Source organism: Chinchilla lanigera, unplaced genomic scaffold, assembly GCF_000276665.1.
Source record: "Chinchilla lanigera isolate Chin_1 unplaced genomic scaffold, ChiLan1.0 scaffold00154, whole genome shotgun sequence".
NCBI classification, from domain to species: Eukaryota; Metazoa; Chordata; class Mammalia; order Rodentia; family Chinchillidae; genus Chinchilla; species Chinchilla lanigera.
Genome location: NW_004955555.1, coordinates 2,086,238 through 2,104,834, shown reverse-complemented (window position 1 = coordinate 2,104,834; position 18,597 = coordinate 2,086,238). Strand labels below are relative to the sequence as shown.

The window sequence follows — 18,597 nt, the reverse complement described above, 5'->3', positions numbered from 1 at the left end:
TTTTTGGTTTTTTCTCCGGTACCAGGAACCGAACTCACGACCTTGCGCTTGCCAGGCAAGTGCTTTTGCCGCTGAGCTAAATCCCCAGCCCCTAAGCCCTTGTTTAAAAGCTGTCAGGTGCCATGAGGCAAGGGGACCAGAAGGTGCTCCAGTGCCCGGCGGCTTCTCTCCTACCGCTGTGCACCCCACAAACCTTGCATGCTCTGCCAGGGCAACTCAATTTTCTCCCTCCTTTCTCTCCTGGCCCACCCAGGAGCAGGAACGTCTCCCTTGGGTTTCCCAGGCCCCCTGCCCCAGGGTCAGGTCAGCCTGGCAGCTCTGAGAGGTGCTGGGTGACAAGAGGTGCTGCCTCCCTCCCCACCAAGTCCCTGAGAACTTTAGTGGTTTGGGCTTTGGCCTACTAAGCCATGCTGGGCACTCCCTGAACACAGGGGCACTGACCTATGCCTCTCTTCAAACCAAAGTCTTCCTAAGTAAGGTCAGTGACCAGGTCTCCTCCCCGTCCCCAGCAAGCAGGCACACGCTCGACAGCACACACCTGCTTCTGCGGCGCGGCCCGTAAGCTCCACGCCGGGCAGGCGAGCGTGAGTAGCGGTGTCCATCCCGGGAGCCCCCGCCTGAGTGCCGGCGGCCACGGCTGCGGGAGCGTGAGTAGCGCCGCGAGCGGGAGCGGGAACGGGAGCGCGACCAGGAGCGGGAGCGGGCATGGCGGCTGGAGCGGTAGTAGCCCCCGCCACGGCGGGAGCGAGAGCTGGAGCGGGAGCTGGAGGTCCTCGAGGCGGAGGAGGAGGAGGAAGAGGAAGAGGAGGAGCGGCGGCTGCAGGCGGGGCACGGGGGGCCGGTCAGCACAGGCGGAGACCAAAGCCCCCCTCCGCCCCGGGGCCCCCCCACGGTGGCCAGGACGTAGGGCGGGCAGCGTGAGCGTTACCGACCGGGCGCTGGCATTGCGTCCCGGTGCGGGGCCGCCAGGCTGGGGGGGTGCGGGGGGCTTCCCTGTGGCGGCCCCTGATGCAGCAGCTGCAGCGGCTGCAGCTGCTTCCTCATCGCTGCCCCCAAAACTGGTGATGAAGGTGATCTTCTCCTCGCGACCCGGGCTTGGGGAGCGCGAGCGAGAGCGGGACTCAGAGGTGGATTCGGAAGGCGATCTGCGGGCAACCGGAAGAGGAGGCTCAGGGCCAGGGCCCTGCGGCCTGACCCACAGGGAGGACACCGCAGAGCCTACAGCCAACCGCAGTGAGGGAGCGCAGACCAAGCCCTCCACGGAACCTCGCCCACCCTGCAGCCTTGCAAACTAAGCAGGAAAGGGAAGGAACAACCTCAGGACCAAATTTACGTGGCTATTAAAAATGGATGAAGAGCCAACCACATGTGCTGGCCAGGGCCACTCTGTCTGGGACTTCTGATTTCTGTTGTTTTGAGACAGAGACTCACTATGTAGTCCAAGCTGCTCTTGAATTCACTATAGCCCAGGCTGGCCTCAAAGTCACAGTGACGCCCCCGCCGCAATCTCCTCAGCACTGGGATTACAGGCCTGTGCCCCCATGCCCAGCAATTTCTGATTATTTCTGGGAGTTGCGATTAAAGAGGCTTTGTTTAGGGGGAGCAGTGATACTGAAAGTTGAACTCAGATGGTCTTTACAATCTGCCACATCTCTAGTCCTTTTTAAATCTTGAAACAGGGTCTTACTAATTCACTAAGTTGCCCAGGCTGGGCTTGAGCTTGCAATCCTCCTGCCTCTGCCTCCCAGAGCACTGTGATTACAGGCTTGCCTGCTCTGTTAGACCTGATTAGGCTTTTAACTTCCAAGTCACACCTTTCTGCCCTATGTGATTATTTTACCAGAAGACTGGATTATGCTTAAATTAGAAAAATAAAACAAGCTCAAACTGAAGAAAACTTGGGAAAACAAAAAAAATGATCTCCACCCATAACTGCCACAGATGGTATCATGCAGTGTGGCGGGTGCTAGGAGGGTGGGCTGCCTGCCCCTCCTCACCACCCCGTCCCTCCTTAGGGGGTTCAGGGCTGCCTCTCCCTGGGCCCCGGAACTCACCTCTTGTAAGGGTCATAGGTAGGGCTGTCCCGGCGGGCATAGCTGTGGGGAAGATGGGGTAGGTAGGGCAGGTGAGGGCCTGTGATCTGAGCTGGCATGGACCCGAGCCTGGCCCCAAGGGAGGGCCTACATCCAGAAGCTGGCACAGTGAGGGGACTGTCATTCAGGTTAGGAGCCTGGCTGTGATTCCTCCATCTATTCCCGCATCAGCTCTGTCCAAAGCATGAGCCCAGCACGCACTCAATGTCTCAGCCACTCGGAAGCACAGCACAGCTCAGCAGCCTCGGTCCTGCGTGGCCTTCTGTCTATGCTACCTTGCAGTCCTCACCTCAGCCTCTAGCAGCTGGGACTGCAGATGTGTGCACCACCATGCCCAGCTCCACGAAGTCTCAGCAGCTCACCTACGTGCCAGGCACTAAGTGCTTTATTAACTGACCAGCCACACATCACAGCTGAGGAAAGTGAGGCTGAGCGGTGAAGTCACTTGCCCAGGATCACAGAGCTCAGAAGTGAAGGAGGGTGGACACCAGCGCCGCATGGCCCAGCCTTGTAAGCACCGCAGTGACAGGTGCCTGTGCTGAGGAGGGTGGCGGTGAGCACTGGCGCCCTTCTTCAATCATGTCCCACACCAGACTCGGAGCTGCAGCGCCCGCTCCGGTCCCTCTGCACCCCTCTAACACTCCTTCAACAGAGTGAGGGCGGAAAAGGCAGGGCTTTGTCCCAGCCACCAGGCCTTCTAGGCTCTCCCACCTGCAAGTGCTTCACTCACACCTGTCCCAAGACCTCCGGGGGGACTGGCCTGTCCTCTGTCCTGGCAGGTGATGGTGGCCATTTTCAAAGGAGGAAGCAAGTTCAGAGACAGGGTCGCGTCTCCAAACTGGTAGAGGTGGTGCCCGAGCAGGGGGGCTGGGGAGGAGTGCAGGGCCAGGCCTCTTCTTCCACCTCCCCTGGCGGAAGCTCTACATCAACTCCCATGCTCCCAGGAGTATGGCAGGGCCTCGGTGCAGCCAGGTGAGGAAGTAGCCGGAGCCCCTCAAGGCTACTCCTGCCACTGAACCCTTGCTGCCAGCCCCTAATGCCCAGCTGGGACTGTTTCTGAAAGCCTGTACGCCACCTCAGAAGAGCCTTCCAGGCTTGAGTACCAGCCCCTCCCACAGCCCAACACCCATGGGGGTACGCTACCTGGGTGGGCTGATCTTGCGGCCCCTCAGCCGCTTCTCCCGGAACTCTCTCCGCTGGCGCCGGGAGCGACGGCCCTGGTTGGGGGTGGCAGGCTGGTGAGGGGTGTGCTTCTGTGGGAATGCCCATGCCCCCTCACCTCACCCTGACCTCACCGAGTACATGGCTTTCTCCTCCTCAAGGGCCTTGGCGTGTTTGATGGCCTCCGCCTCCTCCTTATCTTTCCGAAGCATCCTGCAGAAGGGCGTGAGACACACCATGGAAGAGGGCAGAAGTCACAGGGAAGCAGGGCTCTGGCAAAGGTTTCAAAGAAAGCGGGGCACCTCGTGCCATCCCGTGGAGTCTTTCTTTCAGTGCAACACTGAGCACCCTCTGTGGGTCAGGTGCTAGCTTAGGTACTAAGAACTCAGCCCTGGAATCTCTAGTCATGTGGGCTGATGCACTAGGAAAGAGCTGGTCAGTGACCAAGTAACACAGCATGGTCCAGGAGAAACGTCCATCACGGAAGGGGGACAGGAAATGCTGGAGTGGGGCAGGGTTGGCAGCTGCACACTTTAGTAGGGAAGCTGGGGAGCTGCACAGAGAGCAGACGTCTGAGAAAAACCCGGGCGGAGGCTGTGCAGAGGGCAGTGAGCAGCAGCGGGAGGGCCTGGGCCATCTGAGGAATAAGGAGGAGGCCACCAAGGCTGGGAAGGGGATGGGCATAGCCAGAGGACCTGACGTCAGGAGGGAGACGACAGACGAGTCAGGCCTGTGGCCGTGCTGAGGATGCTGGCTGCTCCTGGCAGGGGTGTGATAGCGCAGAGGCCGAGGAGCTGTGCCTAAGGAATGGCCAGTGAACAACGCTGCTCCACCAGGGGGCACTGTCTCCCCAGGCCAGGTGTGTGGGACTTCTGGATTCAACTTGCCCAGGTCACACTGAACAGGGCTGGCTGGGTAATTCTGGGTAAAGCCTCCGTTTCATTGTTTTTTTTCTTTCCTTTTAAGACAGGGTTTCCCTATGTAGGTCAGGTCAGCCTTGAACTATGTCCTTATGTAGTCTGGGCCTTGAACTCACAGTAATCCTCCTGCCTCAGCCTCCCAAGTGCTAGGATTACAGGTGCATGCCACCTCGCCCAGGTCAGACTCAGTTTCTGTACAAAGTGCAGTTGCAAGTGCCTGCCCACCAGGCTCAAGAGCAGAATGGCTGTAAGGGCTAGGAGTGTGGACACAGAGAAGCCAGGGTGGCCTCACCTGACGAAGTCACCATCGGCCATGCCATAGGTCGTGGCCTGTTTGTTGAGATCTGCCACCTGCTCCTGGTTCAGCTCATCCACATCCACCTCCACATCTGCATCAAGAGAAAGGCTGTCAGGAACCAATGACAAGTGAGAGGGCGCGGGAGCAGGGGCCACGCCCCAGGACTGGGTGGGCAGGGCACCCCAACTAGAGCAGCCCTGGGCGAAGGGCTGGTCAGGGTGGCTCCACCCACTTCCCTCAGGTCCCCGGGGCTCGGCCAGAGTGAGCACAACAGTCAGGCGGTGGGCGCTGGAACCTCCTGGGGGGAGGTGGATGGGTGAGTGTGGAGGGGGAGGAGTGAATGGTGGACGGACAGAGGGATGGAGACGGAGGTGGGCAGCAAGCGTTCAGTTGCCGGCAGGGAAGGATGGGGGAGATGGATACGGATGGCCCTGCCAAGAACGAACACACGCGCTGGCGGGGTGTGAGCCGGCATGAGAAGATGGAGCCGGTAGGCGGTCTGCTCGGTGGGTCTCTAGGTGGGAGACGGCTGGCAGGCTGGGGGACCAGTGGCAGATGCACAGGGAGAGGCAGGTGAGGCTGACCAAGTCCAAAAGGACAGAGCCACCACCGAGGTGGGAAAGGTGTGACACAGATAGTGCCTAGAAACGGGAAGCGAGAGCAAGGGGCGGGCGAGGAGACAGGGCGCCCTGGACGGGGAGGGGAAGGAGGGGTCACAGCATGGGGCACCCCACAGAGGGAGAAGGATGAGACACAAAGACAACGCCCAGGGACTGCGAGAGGGGAGGGCAGAGAGGGGACCCCACCGATGTCGGGGATGACCTCATCTTCATCCGAGTTGCTCTCCTCCTCTGCCGGTGACTCCTCCTCCTCCGGCTTCTCTGCCACCTTCTCTACCTCAGCCACCGTGCTGTCCTCATAGGTGTAGCCAATGGAAGCCTTCTTCTCGGCCAGCCTGGGACAGGGAGCCGGTGAGCCAGGGGTGCCCAGCAGAGAAGGCCACAGGCGGCTCTGCACACCGGCCTCTCAAGTTCCCGCACTCAGGCGGCCCAGGCCCCTCGGCCCCGCCCACCCCCAGCCCCTTCCCATTCCAGGAAGCGCCTGGGCCGGGCCCTGCCTGCTCCAACCCTGCCTGCTCCGGTCATACTGTGGGGGGGGGCGGGTCTGACTAAACACGGGACACTGCTGGGTTCATTTAGCCGCATTCCGTGTGCCCAGCCGGTGCCACCCTCAGCTGAGCCAGGTCTGGGCTTGGCTCAGAGTCTCCTGGAAGCGCCTACTGCAGCACTGAGAAGCCTCTTCAGACGCAGAGGGCAGCTTATGCGTAGGACCCCGAGGGAGGCCTCGGGAGCAGGGGGAAGGAGCAGCCGAGGGCAGCACCTAGGCCAAGCCAGGGCTCCAACCAGGCAGGAGAAACAGCCACCCCCGCCACCTGCAGCAGGGGCCAGGGCCCCAGGCGGCGCAAGGGCAGAGGGGAGAAGACACAAGGACAGGCGCGTTTACAGCTCAGTGTCCTGCGTCTCTCCTGCCTCCCCGTTTACATACAGAGGCACACACAGGGCTCAGAGGGGATGTCCCCTTCAGGCCTCACTGCCAAGAGGGCGCCTCCCCAACCCCACAGATGAAAACACAAGGAGAGCCTTTGCCAAGCCCCGCCCTTTCGGCAGCTGCCTCCCTGCACGGTTACTGATGAGGCCGACTATACACCCAGCCCACCGGGTATGGTCCTCCATGAAGGAGGTCGCCGTGCCTGGTGGTGCTCACAGCCCTCCTCACACCCCACCACACCACCCAGACCAGACTCACTTCTTCTTTTCGTCCTCACTGGGTCTCTGGAGGCCCCCGTACAACTCGTCGATATAGATCTGGTACAGGCACTGCTCCTCCGAGACTGCGGCAAGCAAGAGGCACACGGGTCAGGGTGGGCTGGGGGCAAAACGCAGAGGGGGCAGGACAGGGGTGACTCAAATGTAACTGGGAGTGGAGTCATGGTTGCAGGTGATCATACGCGCTGTCTGGGAGGACACAGCTACTGCAGGACAGCCCTGGCTGTTCTATACCCCTTACTTGCCGTGTGACCTTCGTCAAGCGACTTAACCCCGCGAGCCTCAGGTACTGTCACCACTACTGCTGTTACACAGGCCTCCGGCCAGACCCTTCCACACGATATGCCAGGCTCTGCGGCCACTCCCTTGCCCGCCTCTCTGGCTCAGTGTAAATGCAGCACGGTTTGGGGTGATCTGGGCTCTCCTTTGCTCCAACACCGGCATCGGGGAATCAATAATGGACCAAAGCCTTCCTGATCGGCCCTGCTGGGGGACGCCTGCCCCTGAGCTGCTGTGGGATCCTTGGCAAGTCCTCTTCCCTCCCTCTGTGAGCTTCGGATTTCCAATCTGTGACGGCACTGGCTGGGTTAGCGAGCTGGGGAGTGAGGCAGCATCACCCTCCCTGGCTCTAGTGAATGTGCCAAGTCCTGCCTGCCCGCAAGGCCCAGGAGAGCACGGCTATCCCGCCCCAGCCACGTGGGCCTTCTCCGTTCCTCTATGGTGCCCCCCGATCCTGGGCTCTGCACACGCTGCGCTCAGCCCGGAGTCCTGTGCCCACCCTCGCCTCTCTGCCCTTACTGACCCAGCCCGGGCCAGACCCTGCCTGCCGTCCTCAGAACAGTGCACACCATCTGTTATGTCCCCAGCTCGGCTGTCGTTACACTACTCGTGCTGTGTGGCTGGTCCCTGGCCCCCATGGGCCCCTGACCCCAGCTGCTTCATAGGCGGGGAAGAGAAGGGGTAAACCCCGGCTCTACCTCCAAGAACCCAGGAGACCTTAAGGGAGGGCAAAAACAGTGGTACCAATCAGGCATGGTGGCACACACCTGTAATCCAGGCACTCTGGGGAAGCTGAGACAAGAGGATCACAAGTTTGAGCCCAGCCTGTGCAACTGAGTGACAGTGACTATCTCAAAATAAAGTATTTTAAAAAAGGTTAGGGATGTAGCTCAGTACAAAGTCCCTGGGTTCAATCCCTAGTCTTTCTCTCCCTCTCTCCCTCACGTGCACACACACCTCCCGAATACTGGGTCTGTATACACCACTCACTGCACCCTCGCAATACCTCACGGGACACAACCACCATCATCACCTTCTTCAGGACACCAAGACCCACCAAACAACGGCGCTAGTATGGACAAGCCCAGCAGAGGGCACCACCTTTCCCTTAACTGCCAGGGGAGCCCCCTTCCCAGGCTGGAGTGGTCAATGCTGTGGGGCAGAATCTCAGCACCTTGGAGACCCCTGAGCTTTCACATCCTGTCTGTATAATGCGGCACTTCCCTGGCCCTCCCGGGAGGCTGTGCAAGTGTGTAAGGAGATAATGGGGAGCCCGAGTCTGTCAGGCCGCCCCTCATCAGGCAAGCCCAGAGCTGCAGGCTTCTTTCTCCCAGACCTCTGCTGTCATTTGTGAAAGGACAACAACGTTAAGGCTGGGCTTGGAGAAGAATCCTGGATGTGAATAAACCCTTAGCAAACTGTCATGCACTGTCTAACTACTCATTTCTTTTTCTTTCTTTCTTTCTTTCTTTCTTTTTTCTTTCTTTCTTTCTTTCTTTCTTTCTTTCTTTCTTTCTTTCTTTCTCTCTCTCTCTCTCTCTCTTTCTTTCTTTCTTTCTTTCTTTCTTTCTTTCTTTCTTTCTTTCTTTCTCTTTCTTTCTTTCTTTCTTCCTTCCTTCCTTCCTTCCTTCCCTCCCTCCCTCCCTCCCTTCCTTCCTTCCTTTCTTGAGACACAGTCTTTATGTAGTTCAAGCTAGCCTCAAACTCTCTACGTAGCCCAGATGGCCTCAGACTTGCAGCGATCTTCCTGCCTCAGCCTCCCAAGTGCTGGGATTACAAGCGTGCACCATCACACCCAGCTTAAACATTCACTTCAAACAAGCACAATTTCCTTTCCCATGCAGGCAGGGAAAATACATGTGTGCTTGTTTTTTCCCTTCTCCCCCTTTTTTAAAGGAAAAAAGGACTACAGAATCACAACAAGGGGGTGGAGGTGACCTTGAGAGGCACCTCTAGTTCAGCAGACACTCCCTGTGCCAGTTCCAGACACAAAGGCCCCAGAGGGGAGAAACACAGACAGACAAGTCCATGACACAGCTGGGCCAAGAGCCCATGGCGCTTATATAATGTACCTGGATAAAACTTGTCTTGCCAAACGTCTAGGTCTTCTGGTCTCCAGGGCCCCCCTACTCCCCACTCCCCGCCCCGATCACTCACTGCCGGCGAAGTCGTTCTGCACCAAGCCCCGGTAGCGCTCATAGTTGCATTTCCGCTCGTCTGACTCCTGTTCCGGGGAGCTTTGGGAAAGTCGAGATCTTGAGGTCAGAGAGGTGGATCCCACCCCAGGCCAGCAGGAAGGAATGAGGTGCCCGGCTCAGGCTCAGGCAGGGAGGTAGTGTGTAACTCTCAGAGCCTTGGCTTCCCAAGTGGAAGGGGGCCTCTCTGCCTGCACACCTCCTTCCCAGGACAGTGACAGGCAGGCTGGGGCAAAGACGGGTGCTTCAGGTCCTTGGGCAGCCTCCCAGGGGTGCAGCTTACATGGCTGTGAGTAGCGGGGGCGTGTAGTCGGGGATGTGGTCCAGGTGGGCGCGCACGTCGAAGCGGTCGATCATGTTGCTGGTGTCCCCCTGCCAGGGCATCCTAGAATGTGGAAGGTGAGAGCAGAAAAGCAAGGCGCTCGGGCTTTGCCCAGAACAGGGTACCTGTTCCCAACCTGTCAATCTAGGGAGCCTGGCCCTCAGCTCCTCTGAAACCCACCCACAGTATGGCCTTCACCTCACCCAGCTCGCAGGCCCATAAGCTGCAACCTCTGAATCAGCAGTCAGGCCCCAGGACCTGGGATACATGTGACTACCCTGGGGCAGAGCAGGCCCCCTATCTAGGGGCTACTCAGAGTCCAAATCACCCGAAACCCCATCCCTACCCCGCAACTCCCTCTCTGCTTCCGTAGGGCCCGTGGCCAGCCCCTCATTCCCCTCAGTCCAGCCTAGAGCTCTGTCCCAACCCTGCCCGGTCTACACAGCTGCTGGAACTACCCGCCTCCCAGGCAGGCCCAGCCCTCACAGCCTGCATCCCCAGAGTCGGGTCTACATCCCGGTCTCTGCTGCAGATTCACACCACCCCTGGCCCCCTTTGGGGCCCCGAAGCAGTCTCACATGTTAACAGGGCTCTCAGCGGCCAGAGCGACAGCAGAATCCAGGTGCACCTTGCAGGCTCGGCCATGTACCTGCAGGAACTGGGCTGGGTCCTTCTTCTGCACGGTGAATGGGACAGAGGTCACTACCCAACTGAGCTCACGCCCCTCCCCCTGGAAGTAAGCCTAATGGCGAGCTTACCTCCCCTGGCCTGGGGCCACACCTCTGAGGTGGACCAAGATGTGCAGCAATGGGAGCTTAAGTAGCAGGTAACCTACTCTCCTAAGACAGGAGCCTTGTTCCCTCCCTGGGTGCTGGCCAGGGGCCCCGAGCACTGGCCCAAACTTCTGCACAGCTGATACCAAGACATCTTGGTCTAAAATGTGCCCCCAGCCTTTCCTCCTCACCCAGAGCCAGCCATCAGAGGGAGGTGTGAGCGCTTTGGTCTGGACCAGCCAGTCAACACCAAGACTACAGAAGCACAAGGAAAGGTGCCCAGGATCTTTAATCACCAGGGAAACAGCAACCAGAGTCACAAGGTGCCGCCTAACGTGCTCTACGAGGCAGCAATGAAAAGGACAGACCATAACAAGTATTGACAAGAACATGGATAAATTTAGTCCCTCAAAAAGTTAAACAGACCCAGGCATGGCAGCATATGTCCGTAATCTCTACTTCTCTGGAGGCTGAGACAGGAGGATCAAAAGTTCAAGGTCATCCCAGGCAACCTAGCAAGACTGACCCAAAATTAAAAACAACAAAACAAGACCAAAAAAACAAGGCTGAGATTACAGTTCTGCGCTAGAGACCCTGAGTTCTCTACCCAATATGGAAGGAATGAGGGAGGGATGGAAGGAGGGAAAAGAATTACTGTATGACCCAGCAATTCCACTCCTAAATACACATCTGCAGACCATGCAAACAGGTGCTCAAACTAGTCTTTGTATAGTAACGCACATAATATTGTCTGTAATGATGAGAAATGGAAACAACCCTAATGCTTATCAATAGATACACAGACAAAGTAAGTACATCTACACAATGGAATGTTACTAGCCTCAAGAAGGACTGAAGAAACGACCTTTGCTTCCATCTGCGTGGGCTTCAAAGAAATCACTTTAAACAACAAAAGGCTAGCACTATAAATTCCATTTATAACAAGTATCCAGAAGAGACAACTGCAGAGAGACAGGAGATTTACACCTGCGTAGAGCTGAGGAGTTGGGGAGAGTAGGGAGAGACGGCTCATGGGTACAGGCTTTTTTGTGGGTGGGAGAGGAATAACAAAAACTTTCTAAAATTTGATTGTGATGATCTCTGTGTGACCCATATTGAAATGTACTGAACTGTACATGTTCCATGAGTGATTGGGCTGGGCATGGTGTCGCACGCCTGTAATCTCAGCACTCTGGAGGCTGAGGCAGGAGGATCATTGTGAGTTTGAGGACAGCCTGGGCTACAAAGTGAGCTCAAAGCCAGCCTGAACTGCATAGTGAGACCCTGTCTCAAAAAGACAAAAAAAAAAAAGAATGAACAGCATAGTATGAGAATGCTACCTCAATAAAGGTATTAACAAAAAAAAAAGCTGACATTACAGATTATACCTTGATGTCAGCTTTGGGAGGCTGAGGCACAACCATCACAAGTTCAAACCCAACCTAGGCAACTTAGCAAGACCCACTCTTTAAAAAGTGGTGTACACAGCGCTTGCCTGACAAGCACAAGGTTCTGAGTTTGATTCCTGGTACCCAAAAACAAGAAAGAAAGAAAGAAAAAGTCCTGAAGATGTCGTTCAGTGCAAAGACCCTACGTTCAATCCCCAGTACAAAAAAAAGAAAAAAAAAACAAGGCCAAAATAAGGGTGCCAAGATGCAAGAGGATGTAGATGTCCCAGGTCTGTAGCCATCAGACCTGAGCTCTGGTAGGACTGAAAGTCTAAGGCACCACAAGAGCATTCTAGATAAAATCTGTGCTTCCCACTGCTAAGCTTCCTGAGGGCCGGGCCCTGGCCAAGCTCTACCTGCAGCCGCAGCAGAGGAGCTCAGGAGAGCCACCGTAGGGGCTGCTGTGCGACCCAGTCAGTAACCCACACGCTGGAGTCCAGCCCTGGTCTGGCCCCACTGCAGGCAGCACAGCTCTTCCCAGGGTTCTGCTAAGCCCCTCCAGGAGGAGCACAGCACTCCAGGCACCTGGCCCTGCCCTGCCCATCCCTGCCCTGCCCCCTAGGGGCAAGGCTGCCCCTCACTAATTTCAGCTCTTCCTAAGCGCCAACAGTGCCTACCTGACACTCTTCACCCCCACCATCTCCCTGCCCTCTGCCCCGGCCTGCTCCCCACCTGCACTCCCAGCGGCCAGGAGCCGTTTTGCTCACTGCCTGTCCCCAAGGCGGGCCGGGAACACTGTGAGCACTCACTGAGGAGGAGCTGGAGCCCAACAGGACCCAGCGTCCACCCCAAGGTTCAGTAAAGCTCCTCTTCCCACCACCCCACCTCCACCCAGCCCTCCAGGCCCAGCACAAGCCTGTGTCATCTACTCACACCTGTCACACCTAAAGAAACTGGGGGTATGAGGGACACACACACACACACATCCAGGACCACAGGGAATCCAACCTCCCACCCTACACCTCGCCTGCCTCCCTCAGTTCCTGTCTCAGGCCATACACCAGCGAGTCTGCTAGGCCACCATACTCCCCAGCTGCCCCCAGCCAAATGCACCAGCCCCATAGACAGGACTCAGGGGACACCACTGGCAGTACAGAATCCAGCCGGGGCGTGGAAGCTCCATGCAGGGTCGAGCTCACAGAAGCACTGGGCGGGGAGTAAAAGCCAGGGTTCAGGCCCAGCTCTGCTGAGAAACGGGAAAGGCCAGGGTACCATACCCAGAGCCAGACGCTGAGCTGTGCGCTGTCTGTAGGCCTCCTCACTCAAGCTCCCCAACCCTGGAGAGATTCGCTATTCTCCTCCCAGGTTCCAGAGGAGGAAACAGGTTCACAGCAGGGAGGGTCTCCTGCCTAAGATCACACCAGCAATACACAGAGCTAGGGCCAGGCTGAGACTCAGATGCTCCGGACTCCAAAACTGACTCCATTTAGAGCTGGGAACACTGGCATGTGTCTGCATCCCAGCATTCTGGAGGATGAGAAGGAGAACCATAAATCTGCAGCTAGCTTAGACTGCACAAAGATCCTATAGGAAAGAAAACAAAACATGGCTGGGTGTGGTAGGGCACACATATAATCCTAGCACTCAGGAGGCAAAGGCAGGAGGAGGACTGCTAAAAATTCAAGGCCAGTTTGAGGTATGTCATGACTTCAAGGCCAGTCGACCTACCAAATGAGACACGCCCCCACCCCCCCCCAAAAAGGAAAACAAAATTGGCCAGGTATGATACCACACACTCTGTCATCCTGGCACTCAGGAGGCTAAGGCAGGGAAACAGAGGTCAGCCTGGACTACCTGACCAGAACCTGTCTCAAAGAACAAATTAGGCCAGGCCTGGTGGCACATACATGGCCAGGTATGATAGCACACACTCTGTAATCCCAGCACTCAGGAAGCTGAGGCAGGAGGATCACCCTGAGTTTGAGGCCAGCCTACATTACATAGTAAATTCAAGGACAGTCTGAAAATCTGTCTCAAAAAAAAAAAAATCCCTAGCACCCAAGAAGAAAAGGATCCCCAAATCTGCTCTTCCTTTTTTCCCAAGTACTGAGGATTGAGCCCATGACCTTGTATAGGGTAGGCAAACACTCTGTCACTGAGCATCCTACACCACTTCCCTTAAATTTTATTTTTTGACACAGAGTCTGAGGAAATAGCCAGGTGCCTAGTCTGGTCTGGAAGCTTGGATCCTCCTGCCTCAGCCTCTTGAGTCACTGAGGTTACAGGCACACACCACTGATCCTGGCTTCAACATCCTTTCTTAACCATTCTCCTGCCTCTAGGATCAGATGCGGGCTGAGAGGTTCGTGAAGGCTTTCGTTTATTCACTCATTTGACTGCTCAGCAGGCACCTACTGCGTGCTGGGCCCTGCGCTGGAGCACACAGTGACAGCCAGCCAGGGGCCTGGCCTCACGGGCCCTCAGGGGATGACACGGTGTGAAAGTGCTGGGATCGGGGAGCGCCTGGACCCCTGACCCGACCGAGGGGTGAGCAGAGCCTTCCTGGAAGAGGAGACATCTGAGCAGGGACCTGTTTATTCCCCAAGTCACTGAATAAATACGCCGACAAGAACAGGAGCAGTGACAGAACCGGAATCAACTAGGGACTGAAGAGGAGAGAAGAGACACCAAGGACAAATCAGGAACTCAGAACCCAGCTGCCTCAGGACACACTCATCCAGACTGGCACGGTCGCCCCACGTCCCCCCTCTGGGGCTGAGACTAGGATGAGAGGCCTGGGTGAGCAGCCTCATCCCCTCCTCTAGGCAGCCTCGGCCAGTGCCGGGCAGTCTCCCGCAGCTTGGTGGCGCCCATCTGCATGCTGATCACGTTCCTGTCGGGGACACTGGCTGCCTGTACCAGCCCGCACCACAAAGCACCCACAGACTTGTTTCAAAGGTCTCCGTGTCTTCCAGCAAGAGGGGCTGATCATCACCCTGTCCCGAGGGGAAAATACTCTGGGAGGCTCGCTGCTAACAAGGCCTCCTGAGTGGCCAATTCCAGGCTTCTTTCAGGCCATCCGTGGACCCGATCCAAGTTCCAGCTCCTTCCCACATCAATGATGAGAGCTCATAATTGTGAGGCAAGCAATGCCCCAGGTGGGTGTACATGCCGGCTTGTGTGCCCAGCCTTCCAACAAGTTTGTAAGGGAGCTGCTCTCGTCCTCTGCTAATTGCTGCAACAGTAATAGAACCTGTCACACATACATCCAGTTGAGACCAGAATAACGCTTATACCTCTGAGTGGGGTGTGAACATGGGACTATTTTATGGACAGTGTGGTAAGAGCAAAGGGTCCTAATAAACATCTAAAACCTGAACAAGGCCAGGCATGGTGGAGGCTAATCCTAGCACTAGGGAGGCTGAGACAGGAGGATCATTGTGAGTACAAGGTCAGCCTGCACTGCAGAGTGAGCCCCTGTCTCAAAAAGACAAAAAAAAAAAAAAAAAAAAACCTTAACAACTAGCACAAGTACCTTTGGCCCTTTCCCTCCCTTCTTCGGCTCTGCTAGGTGCAGTGAAGATGTGATGGCTAGAGTCTGAACAGCCCTCTCAGACCTTGAGACAGGTCTGGTTAGAGAAGCTGCACCTAGCAAGAAAACAAAAATCGGTCATCAGGTGCTGAGCAGAACTGACTGTCTCTGGGCTTTCCTGTGAGCTAGTAATCTTGTTTTAGGTGTCTGTTACACCCAAATATGACTGGACACAACATGTCACCTCACATGCAGAGGAACAAGTCCCAAGGAGATAGTGTCTGGTCCAAGGCACAGAATATGTAAGTAGAATAGTCAGAATTTGAATCCAGAACCGTAAGACTCCAAACTATAAGGAATTAGCCATAAAGGCATCTTACTCCTTGGACAAGCTGCTTCATCTCTGTCTGTCATATTCCACAAGGCAGGCCCAGGTGGACAGCTGGGAGGTCAGGCTTCCACACGCCTACACAGAATGCAGAGCTGGGCCAGGCCACGACTCCTGAGCCCTTGCTTCTCTGTAAACAGAGATATGAAGAGCAGCTTCCTGTCTGAGGTGAGAATTTGAGGATGCAGGGACATACTCCAGGCACTGAGCACATAAGTCACTACGTGAGCCATGATCTCAGTGGCACTTTCTGCGCAGGAGCAGCAAGAGCCACCTCTCGGGCCTGCTCAAAGGACGAGGAACGAGGTGCCCAGGCGGTGGGCACTGGGCCTAGAACACCATGTCCTTCATAAATGGCAGCTATTCACGCCTGAGCGTGTAGTGTGTTCCCAGCCCTCTGCTGAGGCCTCAACTATGACCCAGGCTCCGTCCTCTGGGTCACATTATAGCTTTCCCAATGCCACCAGAGATGGGCTCTCCCTCTACCCAGCAGATCTTTCCTGGGTGACAAGAGGCAAGAGAGGAGCTCAGGAAGCTCCCCTGCTCTGCAGTGTGGGGCAAAAGTAGCCTGTCTTATGCGTGACTATGGGACTCAAAAACATCCACGCACCTAAGCCTTCTCACATAGCCTGATAAGGAATTAGCCATAAAGGCATCTTACTCCTTGGACAAGCTGCTTCATCTCTGTCTGTCATATTCCACAAGGCAGGCCCAGGTGGACAGCTGGGAGGTCAGGCTTCCACACGCCTACACAGAATGCAGAGCTGGGCCTGATGCTGGAGAATAGGTGACTGCTATTGATTGATATTTTCCTTCCCTAATCCATTTTTTAATACAGCATTTATCAGACTCAAAGCCTGGACACAAATGTGACGTAAATACATCTAGTACCCAATCTCATGGGACTGGGGGGGAGTGTGTGTGTGTGTGTGTGTGTGTGTGCACGCGCGCGCGCGCACACACACACACAGGCACACATGTATGTCCATAAACCTGTTTTATACATCTGTATCTCAAATGTATGACACTTCACAAAGGAGGAACTATAACGGCATTTACAGGAAGTCTTGGGGGCCAAGACTTCCCTGAAGCCTGAGATCTGACAACGAGCAGAGGCTAAGCAGGCAAGGGAAAAGGTCCTGCAAAGGTCTTGTGGCTGATGAATGCTGGAGTCAATGGAGGAACAGCCAGGAGGCCAGGATGGCTTCAGCAAGGGACCTAGACAGAAGAGGAGTGGCAGAGTCTGGAGGAGGGGCAAAAGCCAGACTATGAGGGCTGGGTCGGTAGCTGTGTAGTTGAGTGTGTGCCTAGCATGGCAAGGCCCTGGGCTCTACCCCTAGCACTGGAGGGGAAAAAACAGCCCTTACAGGCTATGATGAGGAGCCTGGGATTTCTCCCAAAGGGACTAAAGAGCCACAGAGGCATTCTGAGCAAGGAGGTCGGACCAGGCCAGCTTTGTGCTTTTGAAAGCCCTCTCAGGCCCCCCTTTAAAGCATGGGCTGGAAGGGACAAGACAGCCAGGAGAGCAGGAAGGAGGCTGGGTAGTGACGCCATAGTAAATGGCAACATCTCCACAAACATCACCTAACAGAACCGAGCCCGGTAAACACAGTGGCACCATTTCAACCTGGGGTCCCAAGGTCAAGTGCAAGTTAAACAGGTAAGGGAAAGTGTCAAAGGCCAAAGCACTCTTGTGGCAGTGACTGAAAAAGGCCAAGGGAGCTGTACAAGAAAGTAGCTGAGAGGCTGGCAGAAGCCAGGCCACAAGGGCCATTTAGGCCAAGGCTTAGGGTCTTGAATTTTTTTCTCAAAAAGCAACTGAAGCATCAAATAGAAAAAAAGAAAAGTGGTCCCTTAGTGACTACTAATGGCACTGCTACTAGGGGCCAAGCAAACCCCAAGAGTAGCTGAGCTCTTCTTGGCCCTGGGAACATAGCAAAAGGCAACAGGGTGTTCGGAGGAGGCTGGTCCTTGTCCCCACTGCTCAGAGGGCTACAAAGTCTCCCCTATTTCCGGGTAACACTAGATCCGCGCCCCTGGGCCTCACCAAATAGTACTGCAACTGGACCCCGCAGGCCCTTCCTTACCAATGACTATGCTCCAGAAACAACTAAGGACAAGTCTCCCGAGGAGCCAGAGCTCTACTCCTGGCACACTTCCGAGCCCAGATTCTCCCTGGCTGACTGACCAGGGCCCCTCCCTCTGGAGGCCCTCCCGCTCCACGGGAAAGGCCGGTCACTCACGATCTTTTCATAGTACTCCCGCCGCCGCTCTGCCCTCTTCTTATAGTCAACCATCATGCCTCGAAGCTTCCGCTCATGCTTCCGAGCTTCGTGCCACATTGTGGTGAGGCCAAGCCTGGGGCCTCAACCTGGGGGATGAGGGGGCCGAGGGTGTGAGACAGGCTGTAAACGCCACACGGGCACAGCCACAGTCACCTACCAAGGCGGGGACGGCGACGAGCCTAAGTACCCTGCCCCTCCGCTTCGGGGAGGGGAAGCGAGGCTGCAGAACTGCGGGCCAGATGCTCGCGGGTATCCCTGACAACTCCGACCCAGGAGTTTTCGGGCATTCTAAGGATTCCCGGGTGACGCTAGCGCGAGCACCTGCCAGAAGGAGCGTCCCAGACGCTGACGCCGGGATGAAAGAGCCTCCGCAGCGGGAGCAGGGGCCCGAGCAAAGGGCAGCGCTGCAAGGGACATCGGCGGGCGCGGGACCGGGACGGGGGCCTGGGGAGGGGCAAACTTTACAGGAATCGGGCCGCGGCGCGCAGGTGGCAGCCGAGGGCAGGTGCAGGGTGTGGACGGAGAGCGACGGCCCTGGACGGAGGCCTGCGGAGGAGGCCGTCGGGAGAGGGCGGGCGGGCCGGTGCGTGCAGACGGGATCTGCAGCCGGGAGGGGTCCGGGGAGGAGGAAGGCGGAGCGGGCCCGGCTCCCGGCGGGCGGGGTGAGTCTGAGGGGCTCCGTCTGGTGACAGGGACGGGGCCGCAGGGTTCGGACAGCGCTCGCGGGCCAGGTCAGCGCCAGCCCCGCAAGCGAGCTGGGCCCACAGCAGGGTAGAGGCGCGGCCCGGGGGCCCGTCAGGAAGAAGGGGGCGCGGGCGGGCCTCGGGGGCCAAGGGGCAGCGGGGGGCCGCGGCAGCGCCCTGAGGGCCCCGACACGGGGAAGCCCGAGCTAATGCCATCCGAAAGCCAGGAGGTGGGGACGCGACGCCTGCACTCACCGGCTGGTCGCCACCTCCCACTGCTGCGCTCGCGCGCCGGCCCGCACCGGAAGCGGAAATGGGGGACAGCGCGAAGGGGGCGGAGCGAAGCTTAATGGAACGCGCTTCCGTCACGGGGGCGGGGCCTGGGGAGAGGGCGGAGCAGAGGATGGGCGGTCGGCTGTGGGACATTCGGGGGTGCTCTCCCCGCGAATAGACG

At 57.0% G+C, this 18,597-nt stretch overlaps 1 protein-coding gene across 4 annotated transcripts in view; it reads right to left on the bottom strand.

Annotated features, from left to right (window-relative positions):
• Nucleotides 1-18,479, bottom strand: part of Clasrp (CLK4-associating serine/arginine rich protein) — a 23,148-nt gene extending 4,669 nt beyond the window's left edge. For 2 of the 4 annotated variants that reach the window (XM_005412485.1, XM_005412486.1), the window contains exons 1-13: nucleotides 18,399-18,479; nucleotides 17,419-17,546; nucleotides 9,673-9,770; nucleotides 9,056-9,157; nucleotides 8,735-8,814; nucleotides 6,279-6,363; nucleotides 5,279-5,427; nucleotides 4,467-4,563; nucleotides 3,389-3,467; nucleotides 3,237-3,310; nucleotides 2,055-2,096; nucleotides 933-1,145; nucleotides 539-817 (exon numbers count right to left, since the gene is read on the bottom strand). In XM_005412485.1, the coding sequence (XP_005412542.1) occupies nucleotides 539-817; nucleotides 933-1,145; nucleotides 2,055-2,096; nucleotides 3,237-3,310; nucleotides 3,389-3,467; nucleotides 4,467-4,563; nucleotides 5,279-5,427; nucleotides 6,279-6,363; nucleotides 8,735-8,814; nucleotides 9,056-9,157; nucleotides 9,673-9,770; nucleotides 17,419-17,517 (1,397 nt within the window). In that variant the 5' untranslated portion in view covers nucleotides 17,518-17,546; nucleotides 18,399-18,479. Of the gene's footprint in view, nucleotides 1-538; nucleotides 818-932; nucleotides 1,146-2,054; nucleotides 2,097-3,236; nucleotides 3,311-3,388; nucleotides 3,468-4,466; nucleotides 4,564-5,278; nucleotides 5,428-6,278; nucleotides 6,364-8,649; nucleotides 8,815-9,055; nucleotides 9,158-9,672; nucleotides 9,771-17,418; nucleotides 17,547-18,398 lie in introns of those variants that run through there. The other 2 variants (XM_013508747.1, XM_005412488.1) reach the window with 2 other exon arrangements.
• Between the last annotated feature and the right edge of the window lie 118 nt (nucleotides 18,480-18,597).